Source organism: Teleopsis dalmanni, chromosome 1 (assembly GCF_002237135.1).
Source record: "Teleopsis dalmanni isolate 2A chromosome 1, ASM223713v2, whole genome shotgun sequence".
NCBI lineage: Eukaryota > Metazoa > Arthropoda > Insecta > Diptera > Diopsidae > Teleopsis > Teleopsis dalmanni.
In genome coordinates this window covers 127348272-127361612 of record NC_051846.1, presented here as the reverse complement: position 1 = coordinate 127361612, position 13341 = coordinate 127348272, and the positions used below count along the sequence as shown (strand labels likewise).

General features: G+C 32.2%; 1 protein-coding gene across 1 annotated transcript; it reads left to right on the top strand.

Annotated features, from left to right (window-relative positions):
• Positions 1–219: 219 nt before the first annotated feature.
• On the top strand, positions 220–6701 carry LOC119666024. The gene is made up of 5 exons (XM_038075285.1): positions 220–956; positions 1022–1535; positions 1614–4072; positions 4124–5491; positions 5588–6701. Exons 1-5 carry the CDS (start codon positions 220–222, stop codon positions 6699–6701), a joined length of 6192 nt encoding a protein of 2063 aa, XP_037931213.1.
• Positions 6702–13341: the final 6640 nt, after the last annotated feature.

Here is a 13341-nt window from a genome sequence, read left to right as displayed (position 1 = left end):
GTGCCTGCAAGCCTTTCGTCATAAATACCTGATTATTGGTTTATGTGCCTAATAGTCAGTGTAACGAAGTAAGAAAATACAGTATTTGATACCACCTCAGATTACGTGGTATACATTGGTGACCCCGACGTGATTGGCAAGAGCAACTCAGTGTGAGCCAGCAGCGTCTACAAAAAACCTTCATTGAAAACAAATTTTTTCAACGGAAATACAATAACCATGGATCGAAAATCAATATCCACTTTAACTGACCAGCAGGATTCAATTGGTTCAGAGATCGACAGAATCATTCGCAACTTCAAGAAGGACTCACCCAGCAGGAAAACACGTCAATATCTCGAAGATCGTAAAACAACTTTAGAACAGTTATTAGCTGACTTCAAGGCTAATGATGAGCAACTACAGCAAGCCGATGTACTAGCAAGAACATCGGAATATTTCACACAAGATTACGGCATGGTAATCATAAATTTGGGTAACAAATATATCACCACAATAACTCAAGAGCTGGAAGCATTACCCATTAAGGCTCAACCATCAACAATAAAGGGGTTGGACCTTCAGATAAATAATGATGTTGAAGCTCCTGAAATAGTATTACCTACTGGTGGTCAAGAGAATGAAATTATTCAGGCATTAGTCAACAGACGAAATGCAGTATGTAAATCAATCAATCGTCTCATCCACAATGTGAGACAAGATAACCAGCAACAGGTACCACAATATTTTGCAGTAAAATTAGCTACGCTTACCAAGTTATGGGATCAGGCTGAAGGTTTAAATTTTACTATTCAGGAACGGCAAGACAACCCTCCTGATTGCAATCATTATCTAGCACTGGAACAGTTGGTGCAAGATACAATGGTGGAATGGACTAGTAAATCGACCAAGATTGAGACATCAATTAGGTCAACTTATCAACCATCAGCTACTTTGCCAACAATATCTCTTCCAAAGTTCAGTGGAGATTGAGTTGGCGACAATTCAGTGATCTGTTTGCACAACTGATACACAATCAAAGAATATCAGACTCACAGAAACTCTGGTATTTGAAAACCAATATTCAAGGCGAAGCTGAAGCACTCATCAAGCATTTGCAAATATCAGATGCAAATTATGAGACGGCATGGCAATTACTACAAAGTAGATATGAGAATAAAAGAGTTCTAGTATCAGCAGTTTTGCAACGTTTGACAGCTCAAAACTCTTTATATGACCATCCAACAGTCCAAGCCATTAAAAATATGCATGACACAACAAAGGAAAGTCTATGTGAACCTCATAATTTAAATATTGAAACATCAACTTGGGATCCAATTTTAGTTCACATACTATTAAAAAAGTTGGATAAAAATACACATTGCAGTTTTGAACAAACTCTTACTAACCCAAGGGAGATGCCCACAATAAAACAATTCTTAGAATTTTTAGAATTGAAATTTCAGTCACTTGAGGCTATAGGTCTACGAGACAATGCAGTACATAAACCCAACAAAAGGATAGCCGTAACTATGGTTTGTTCAGATCTATGTAAAGTTTGTAATACAGATAAACAGCCGATCTACTATTGCAAAAAATTCATTGAAATGACTCCTCCTGAACGATTAAATTAGATTCAACGACAAAAACTATGTGTGAATTGTTTCAAATCCGATCATAAAGCAAAGGTTTGTGAAGCTGGATCATGTAAAAAATGTGCCAAGAAGCATAACACTTTGCTTCATTTAGAGCAACAGTCACCTAAACCTTCAAGGGCACCAGCAACAAACACAAAGTCAACCACAACATTGATCAACGCTAATGAATCGCCATCCATAACAGCAACAACTAATGCAAAGTGTACTCGTAATTACGTTCTGCTAGCCACTGCAAAGGTGCGCATTATTGCAAACAATGGACGAACGTGTGATGTTCGTGCCATACTCGACTCAGGTTCTCAAGTGAACCTAGTAACCCAAAGAGTAATCAACAAGTTATCTTTAATTACCACAAATTCAAATCTATCGATCGAAGGTATTGGCCGTCAATTCGGGAACTCAAAATCTCGCGTAAATGTTGAACTGCAGGCTACTAATGGAAGCTTCAGGACGAGACTAGAGGCATTTGTATTGCCACAAATAATATCAGCACAACCGTCACGAGACCTAGATATCTCGGATTGGCAGATCCCACAGAATGTAGAATTAGCAGACCCCAGCTTTAACAGATCTGGAAGAATTGACATGCTGATTGGTGCTGAATTCTATCATACTCTACTTCAACCAGAACAATTGATAATAGGAAAGAATTCGCCACTGTTACAAAATTCGGTTCTAGGTTGGTTGGTGGTTGGTAAGACTAAAACTACAACAGATATTAAACCAACATGCGCTATTACTACAGGAGAAGTTGGTGAAATGTCAGAAATGATAGAACGATTTTGGAAGTTAGATAACATTGAGACTGCAGAAAGGGTTTTGACTTTATCTGAGAAATGGTGTGAAAATCACTTTACAAATCATGTAAAGACAAATCACGATGGTCGTTTCATTGTACGCTTACCTTTCCGCGATGATCCCACAACACTTGGTAGATCGCGTGAGATAGCATTCAATCGATTTTGTTCTCTGGAAAGGAAGTTACAAAGGGACCCAAATTTATACAAGGAGTACATAAAGTTCATGGATGACTACGAGTCATTAGGTCACATGGAAAAAGTTTGCCCGGAAGATGTCAAAGGAGCACAATATTTCATTCCTCATCATTGTGTCTTGAAACCTGACAGCACTACAACCAAATTGAGAGTTGTCTTTGATGCATCAGCAAAAACATCAAGCGGTTTAGCACTAAACGATATTTTGCACAAAGGTCCAACAGTGCAAAGTGATCTTTTTTCAATACTGTTGCGTTTTAGAATACACCGGTTTGTATTTACGGCTGATATTGAGAAAATGTACCGGCAAATTCAAGTACATAATGAAGATACAGCACAGCAGCTGATAATCTGGAGAAAAAGTGCTGATGATGGTATACAATATTACCGACTGAAAACGGTTACATATGGAACGAAGTCAGCCCCTTATCTTGCAACGAAATGTCTTCAACACCTTGCGAAACATAATATGACCAACTATCCGCTTGGAGCACCTGCATTACTTAATGATTTTTATGAAGATGACTGTTTAAGCGGAACTAACAGCATCATTACCGCCTTAGACACTCAACAACAACTTACGGAACTGCTCAGTAAATCAGGATTTAAACTGAGAAAATGGTGCTCAAATAATACACGACTCCTACAAAACATTCCGATAGAAGACCAAGAAATCAACCTTGATTTAGATAACTCAGCCATAAAGCCAACAAAAACATTAGGCATTATTTGGCTCCCGAAATCAGACGAATTTTGCGGTAAGGCAGAGATGTCATCAGAGCAACCTATCACGAAGCGGATTGTGGCATCGGACTTAGCTCGAATTTTTGATCCTTTGGGAATTTTTGGCCCCATTACTGTAACAGCTAAAATATTCATGCAGGAATTGTGGCAACAAAACTATTCCTGGGATGCGGAACTGTTACCTCAGGCTCAGCTAGAATGGAAGCGTTTTAGGAATGACTTACAAACATTGAATACTGTGAAAGTACCCAGACATATTTTTAATTCGACGGTTCCTTGTTCGATTCAATTACACGTGTTTACGGATGCATCAGAGAAGGCATATGGAGCAGCTATGTACATGCGAGCAATATATAATGATAAGACAATAACATCGAGACTATTGTGCGCCAAATCTAGAATAGCACCATTAAAGAAACAGACAGTTCCACGACTAGAACTCTGCGCAGCATTGCTGGGAGTCGAATTAGCAGAAAGAGTTAATCAAGATTTAAAGTATCAAAACGTGCCAACCTACTTTTGGTCCGATTCCGAAATTGTTTTGTCATGGATAATATCTTCATCTGCCTCATTGCACACATTCGTAGCAAATCGTATTAGCAAAATTCAAGAGATGTCACATGCTGATCAATGGCATCATGTGGCGTCAAAGGATAATCCTGCTGACATCATTTCCAGAGGAATAAAAGTTAAAATGTTCAATTATTCACATATATGGTTTTTTGGTCCACTCTTTCTTCATGGAAGCAACGAATTTTGGCAACAGCCAAACCCAAAGGCATTTAACATCTCAACTGATATCGAAAGACGACAAGGACATACAGTTAACATTATCATTCAAACGACTGGTTCTGATCACATGATAAATCAAATTGATCATCGATTCAGATACCTCCAAAGAACAATTGCTTATGTTCGCCGTGTATTTCATCGCACACAATCACCAACAAGAACACTTTCTCCAAAGGAATTACGAGATGCATTAGTCTTCATAATTAAAACTATTCAGGGCTCAGAATTTGCAAAGGAAATCTCTGATTTAAAACAATGTAAAGCAGTCAACAGTTCGAGTCAACTAAATACTTTAGCACCGTTCATTGACGAACAAGGTGTACTTCGTGTTGGAGGAAGGCTTGAAGCATCAACATTGCCATATGATGCTAAACACCCAATGGTAATTCCTTACAATCACTCAATAGTGAAATTGATGTTCAAAATGAAACATGAAGAAAATTTCCATTGTGCTCCACAATTATTGCTAAGCATAATGAGACAAAACTTCTGGCCGATTAAAGGAAAGATTATGGCGCGAAACATTGTTCACAGCTGTGTCATCTGTTCAAAGGCAAAACCAAAACTGATCGACCAACTCATGGGCAACTTACCGACTGACCGAGTTACTCTGACTAAACCATTTTTTACCACAGGAGTTGATTACTGTGGTCCGATATGGATTCATTATAAAATTAGAGGAAAAAGGCCAACAAAGGCATATTTAGCAGTATTTTGCTGTTTCGCGACTAAGGCTGTTCACCTAGAAGTGGTGAGTGACCTGACAACAGAGGCATTCATAGCCGCTATTCAACGTTTTATCAGCAGAAGAGGAAGATGCCAAACAATTTATAGTGACAATGCGACTAACTTTGTTGGGGCGAGAAACCAACTACAAGAGCTCCAGTCTACCATTTATTCAGAAAATGGTAAAGAAAAGATCATTAAGACCAGTAGTAACAAGGGAATTGACTTCAAATTCATTCCACCAAGAGCTCCTCATTTTGGAGGACTCTGGGAAGCTGCCGTCAAGTCAGCTAAACATTTAATGATTAAAGGAATTTTCAACGCTTCATTGACTTATGAAGAATTGACAACAGTCATAACTGAAATAGAAGCCATGTTAAATTCAAGGCCGATAACAAAAATGTCATCCGATCCAAATGATCTAACAGCGCTTACACCAGAACACTTTCTCATAGGCGAACCACCTACCACTAATGTGGATCCCTATCAAAAGGAGAGCCGAATGAGTTTATCATCACGATGGCGTCTAGTTTCTGAACTCAAACAAGAATTCTGGAGAAGATGGTCAAAGGAATATCTCAATGAACTCCAATCAAGGTACAAATGAAAACAACAAAAGGCAAACCTATGCCAAGGTGATTTAGTCATTATTAAAGATGATAATTTACCCATGTACAAATGGCCTCTTGGCAGGGTGCAACAGGTGTATGAAGGAGAAGATGGATTGGTCCGTGTAGCTGACATAAAAGCAGCCAATGGGATTTTTAGACGACCATTACGATCATTGGCCCCCCTACCCACTGAAGGCAGCATTAATCAAAATCCAACAAAACAAAATTCTACTGTCACACAAACAAGACGAACGAATGAACCTAGTGAAGCGTTGCCAAAGCGTCGAAAGATATATGATGGCACATCTTTAATGATGACCATACTTGTGACAATTTTGATGATGCCATTAATACTTTCGAAACCCATTGAAGAAATATCATTTCCAAACAAACCCGGAATATATTTTGAAGGAATTGGCACCGTAAATCAAATCATTGGAAGATGGAAAATTATCACTTACTTTGAGTTCGCGCCTATTCGAAAGGAGATCGAAAGGTTTCAAAATGGCACAGCAGCACTTCAGCAATTGTGCCCGTTGTTACAGCAACAAGAAAGCTGTTATGAGCTCGTCCGCCAATTCAATAATACTAACATAGAATTACGAACTGAAACGAAGGTTATGACGAGACACCGATCATCCAGAGGAGCCATCAATATAGTTGGAAATACTGCTAACAAATTATTTGGTGTTTTAGATTCAGAATATGCTGAAACGATTTCTAAAACTCTAACTCAAATCAACAATAATGAAGATGTACTATCAAAAATGATCAAAAATCAGACTACAGTCATGGACTCAACGCTAAATATATTCAGCAAAACTACAGAAGCCATTGCAGTTAAAATGAATCAACTACAAGATGAGACAAACAAAATAGTAGATTACACTAATCATAATACTAAACGTATTAACCACCTAGAGATCTATACATCACTGGTAACCCAACTTACATGGATGGCACACACATTAATAAAAATTGAAGCTGCGATATTTGATGTCTTAACTGATACTCAACATGGCAGAATTAATTCTCTTTTGATGTCTCCACAACAACTTCAAGACCAAATCATGAAGATCAAGGGCCATTTACCTCATTCACTTCGTCTTCCATTTAATCAAGAGGACGTTATTCATTTATACACGTTGATGTCTTCACAAAGTGGAATCACACAAGATCATTTGATAGTTGTCTAACAACTGCCATTAACCGATCATGAGGATTTCGATTTATTCAATCTCGTCCCAATTCCTGCAACAGTCAACAATACAATGATGACAATAGTTCCAGAAGCTTCATTTTTAGCTGCCACGCCACATAGAGACCAATATTTTGCCTTAACTCGTGAACAGTATAAGGAGTGTATGACTTTCAAGCAACCAGAAAACAAACTACTCTGTTCAGATAAACAATCAAAATATAACATCGGCTCACAGGCTTACGCTTGCAAATTTAACCTATTAAAAAACATATCTGACAATACGTGTAATGTGCAGGAAACAAAATCGAACATTATTTGGAGTCCCCTGTATCATGCGAACCAATGGATATTCGGGTCAAAAAACAATACAACAGTTACGGCCGTCTGTAAGGGCATCACGACTCATTTAGAACTACAAGGTGCAACACTTCTGAAATTACAAGACGACTGTGTACTCAAACACCAAACGTCTACAATTCAGACACATCAAACGCTTACCGACACCATGTATGAATCTTACATTGCATTTGGTGAGATACCTGTCATTAATAACTCAGAATTATGGTCAAATTTTAAAGGAAGTTCATTGAATCTCAGCAATGAACTTAAACAGTTAAAGCTACTTCACAATACTCTGAAAGATGAAAAATTCGCTGAATTACCACACAAACTACAGACGGACAGCATGCACCACTACGCAATTAATTCCACAACCCTAATTCTTGTCGTTGGAGCCATCATATGGATGATATGGAAAATAAAGCAGGTAAAGCGTCCAGAAGTCAATCAGCCAACACAAACTCTCACACCAAACGCGATGCCACGAACAAGATTTACTTTGGAGCCTGAAACAATTACATAGCTTCTCAAATTCTCATGATGCTATAAACTCTAAATTTTATATTTTTAAGTTTATATAATATTGTATAACTATTTATTGTTTAAAAATTATATGTGTATTTATATATCCACAAAATGTTGTAATTATTTTAAAATTTTGTCTGTTGATTTTTAAAAAAAAAAACACATAACGCATTGCAAATCACATCAATCATTGCTCATAGATTCATTCTTGAATAACGTAATTCAAGCCGGGCAGAATGTTAAGTTTAACAAACCTAACATATTTTAGCTCGCTTATAGTTACACTTATGCAGCAAATAAATATTGTAAATATTAAATACATTGTTTACGTTTATAAGTTCAATAGCTTCACATATTGTATTTATGCTTATGCAGCAATATGTGAAATTTAAATTATTATTTTAGTCATCAATAATTGTAATTATTATTATGCTTAGTAAGTAAATCTATACTATATAAGGTAACAATATTGATAATAAAGTTTTAGAGCGAAAACAATCGTCTTTACTTCAAAATCAAAATTTGGTTATTGGTAGATGTGCCTTTTAACCACTGTAGCAAATAAATAAAAATTATTTACTTACTTGGCTAGCGGTTTATGTGCCTGCAAGCCTTTCGTCATAAATACCTGATTATTGGTTTATGTGCCTAATAGTCAGTGTAACGAAGTAAGAAAATACAGTATTTGATACCACCTCAGATTACGTGGTATACAAATCTAATAGCGAATGCGCATAGACCCACTCCCATCAATAAATTTTTCGCTACTGATCATACAGTAATGTATGTTAATTAATAATACGTATTATTCACCATATACATTTAGAGCGAATGCGCGTACACCCTCGCAATTGAACAGATTTATTGCTACTGATCAATTAGAAATGCATTTGAGGCAATAATACGTGTCATTCACCACATACATTTAAAGCGAATGCACGCATATCTTCCTCATCAACAGATTTTTCAGCACTGAATTTAAAAATCAAACATTCACAGCGATATATAATTTATCATGCATCACTTAAGTGCTGCCGTATAAAAAAGTGAATTGGCAGTAGCTTCAGTCTTTCTTATTAATTTCACATCAAAACGGCATTTAATGAAATTATTTCAAAATTAGTTTAGAAATAATGTTTTATACGCTCAAAAAAATATTGAAGTAAATATAACTCATTAAAAATTCAAAAGTGTTTTTTTTTATTTAATTAAAAAATTCGCTTCTACAAAGTTTTATTACCGAATATAATAAATTAAAATACTGTAAAATATGAAAAAGGCAATAAAAATTATTTACTGAGTATATATTACATGATTAAGCAAACTAATCTGATATATGGTAAATTGACTGATTTAAATATTTATATATTAATTTGTATATTTATGTATCATATATTATTTGTTACAATATATATTTTGTTTACGTAATGTGATATTATTAACAAAATAAAATACGCAAAAGTTTTTTATATTACTAATATGTAAACATATGATTAGCAAGTACCAACAAATTATTATACAGCAACCCCAAAAGAGAGCAATTTGATGTTATCGTGGTAAAATCACATGTATTCAATACGTGTGCCAAAATGTCATAAAAAATTTCTTTACGTTACGCTCAAAGTTGGCAGAGTTTGCGTTCTTGCAAAGGTATTCTTTGTCGAATACGAACAGCACTAGTACGCATGCGGCACGATTAGTTTACAGCAAAAAATTTCTCTATTGTACCGAACTTTCGTAAGATTCATATGCTTCAAAAATCTTTCTCCTTGTTATCAAAGTGAATATTATACATCAAATATCAACTGAAACTAATGCGAATATTTTAGGGAAAATAATTTCAATGTATCAAAAAAGTTTCGCTAATATAATACAAAACGTGAAAAATAAACAAATCTTTTCTCGATTTTTCAAAACTTTATCCACTTTTAAAATAATACAACTCAAAGAAAAATGACTAGACGTGTTTGACTTGATTGACACGTTTGTACTTAGTGCTATTTATATTCGAATTTACAAAGTATTCGAAGAATTCGAATAGTAAACGAAGTCTTCGAAGTTGGAAAAAAATTCGAATTTTTTGCAAATTTTTGTTCTTGAAGTCTTCGAAGTTTAAGTGCAGTGAAAAACTTCGATGACTTCGTAAGCAAAATGCAAACAAACGTGCATCACACAAATTATTTGACGGATGAAAGCATTTGCTTTGTTTGTACGGTTTTATGTTTTTTTTTTGTAATCTATGCAGAAAATCAAAAACATGTTTTTTTGTTTTATTTTAATACAAAAAATTTATTTTATTATTAAAAATGTATTATATATATTATTATTAAATATTATTTATATGAAATAAAAAATTTAGCTTTTATATAACTTATATTTATAATTTATATTGAAAAAATTATATTTATTAAAATTTTTAAAATAATATAAAATACATATGTAAGAATATGAAAATATTGATATTGATGGATTTTATTAGTAATGAAAATTTTATAAAAGCTTTCATTTTTCCTTTAAAAAAAATCACAAACTAAAACCTAGAAAATTAGTTATGAAAAAATGAGTTTTGCTCATTAATGCATAATTATTTGACCTGTATGAGCTGTGATGATCACACAGGTAAGCACAAATTTATTTTTGCATAATAAAATTTTGATTTTTTTTATTGTAATTACAGTTATTTTACTGTTTATGTACAACTTTTAAATCCTTATTTCTAAGAAAAGAAATACATAATATTATAAGGAACTATCTAAATAAAATGTAAATTAGTACATTAGCACATTTGTATAAAAGAAATTCCATCAAATTTTCATGTATTTATAAAATATTTCATGTATTATATTAAAAATTTTCATAAGTATAATTTTTTAAATATAAATAATAAATATAAGTTATTTAAAATGTGAATTTTTTATTTCATAAAAATAATATTTAATAATAAAACATTTGATAATAATATATATAATAATACATTTTTAATAATAAAATAAATTTTATGTATTAAAATAAAACAAAAAAACATGTTTTTAATTTTCTGCATAGAATACCAAAACAAAATATCAAAACCGTACAAACAAAGCAAATGCTTTCATCCCTCAAATAATTTGTGTGATGCACGTTTATTTGCATTTTGCGCTCTCACTTCGCCTTTCGCTAACGAAGTCTTCGAAGTCTTAGACTTTTTCACTGTACTTAAACTTCAAAGACTTCGAGAACAAAATTTACAAAAATTTCGAATTTTTTACCAACTTCGAAGACTTCGTTGAAATACGAATATATAAATAATCGAAGAACTTCGGTTTTTTAAAAAATTCGAATAATGTGAACAGCACTAGTTCGTACACGTTCATTTTGCTAAAGTTTTGATAAATATTCGTATCAAATGAAAAAGCATAAATCAATCTCTTTTTTTTTATTTATTCTTACATCTTATTATTTTTAATGTAAAACTATAAAATTTAAAAATAATAATATTAGAATTTTGAACATAATATAATTTGTTTATCTTTTTTATGTTTAATTAACTGTTTAGAGTACTATTGTATCTTGTGACATGATATTTCTATAAACTTAACATTTTTATAATTAAATTTTGGAACTTTGAACTGTGTTTCTTGAAATGTACTTTAAATATTTGTCAGAATGTTTGAAATCTTATGACTATAACGCATAATTGCAATATAAAATAAACAAAATAAAATAAACAATATAAAAAGCTATATAAAATAAATAAATAATATAAAATAATAAATATTTATATAAAATATACATAAATATTAACAATGAAATTGCTGAAAATTTGGCTAATGATGTAAGTTAAAGAATCAGTTATATCTTATTGTACTGAAATTATCTGTTTGATAATGTATTATTCCCAAATTGCTAGTGATAATGCATTTATGAAAAAAATTTTATGATAAATATAAAGTTATATTTCCAATATTTGAGATGCAATAGTCAAACGATGAGGCCATTTATACTTTAAGCTTACTACTAACATCCATTTTGCACGAATAATGTACAAAAACCACATATGTACATACATGTATTAAAAAATTTTTTAACAATGTCAAAATTTGTAAACAAATAATAAGCAGATTTTTTTTAAATTAATATGTATAAACAGTTCATGTCACATATTTGCTTGGTATGTTGAGAACCGAAGTTTTTATTGCGTTAAAGAAAAGCTTTAAGTAACACACGTTTTATTATGACATCGCCACAGATTACCAGACAACTTTACATCAGACAACTTGCAGTTTACTCAATTTGCATATGTTTTAGAAATATTTAATTTTTTTAAATATGGAATTTTATACACATATATGCTTTATGATGAACGTATAACCGTTATAGTTTTTTATATTACTTTATACTAAATTTATATTATATTATTTTTGTGTATAATTGTACTTTTATTTTACTAAACTTTAAAATCGTCACAGATAATTTTACCATTAAATACCTGACAATATCTTTATCGCAATTTTTGACGAATGTGATAAAAAAATTCAGGTTTGTATGTTTAAATAATATTTACAATTTTTTGTCATAATCACTTCAACAGCAAAAAAATTTTAACCGCCGCACCAACATACTTGTTGAGGTTTTACATAAAACTGATAATATTTTGAGTACTTAAAGCGTAATACAAAATAATACTCATACACTTTTCAATGTTGTTCGAATCATACATTCATTTGACTACTACTTTAGGCATTTTTAAACAATGTAAAAACAAATATTTTCTTATATGTAGCAAATGAGTTATACATAATTACATTTTATAAGTAAAATAATGAATTGTACAGTTATAATAATGTAATAAACAACTACAAATGTTGACGACTTTGACTTTCAATGTAAAAAAGTAGTCATATTTGGTCAAAATGTTTGCTTTCTACACATTACGTTAACGCAGGATATTGACTCCTATAATATTTAAAAACGCTTCTACAGCATACTGTACTTTTTATTAGTGTTAAAATTAAACATTATCACTTATATAAGTATCGTGACTTGAAAAATAAACATTTCTATACACATTAAAAATAAAGTATAAGCTTTATGTTATGTTCATCAAGTTTCATCCATAAAATACAGCCAAAGATGTTTACTTATTAAGATTATTAAATTATTTAGTAGATCAAGTTACAGATATATCTAGTTTTAGTATGTTATATTTATTTCTTTATAAAACTTCAACTTAACTTTACAATGGTATTATTTTGTGAAGTGAAACATTAAAACAGCTAAATTTTAGTTAAGAAAATTAAATTTAGACATCTCTCTATACATGGTTATTAGATTTTGTAATGAAATAAGATAGTCGGTTATACCCAATCAACCGCCCTCAGTATGATTACGAATACTACTTTCGCTCTTTACAAGTTCACTGCATTTAAAAAATGATTTCTCCAGCAAATAATTAAATTCTTTATATATGTAGATGAAATGTGTCAGGACTCTCTCACGATGCTAAACTTGAAGCGAGAGGTGCAAAATCACTATTAAAAAGTCACGCGTTTATACACGTGAGTACGTCTGAGTCATTCATAGCATTCCGTATGCCTGCATGTAGTCAATGAAAAATATTAAAAAGTACTCATGTATCTGTGCATTAAATTATTTATTAGACAAACTAATTTTATATGAATGAAATCGAACTGTATGATTTTTAAGCATTAAATTCTTGTATTTAAGCAAGATATTATACCAGATTTACACCACACCGTGAGTTTTTGAATGTAAATTTTGGAATGTAAATA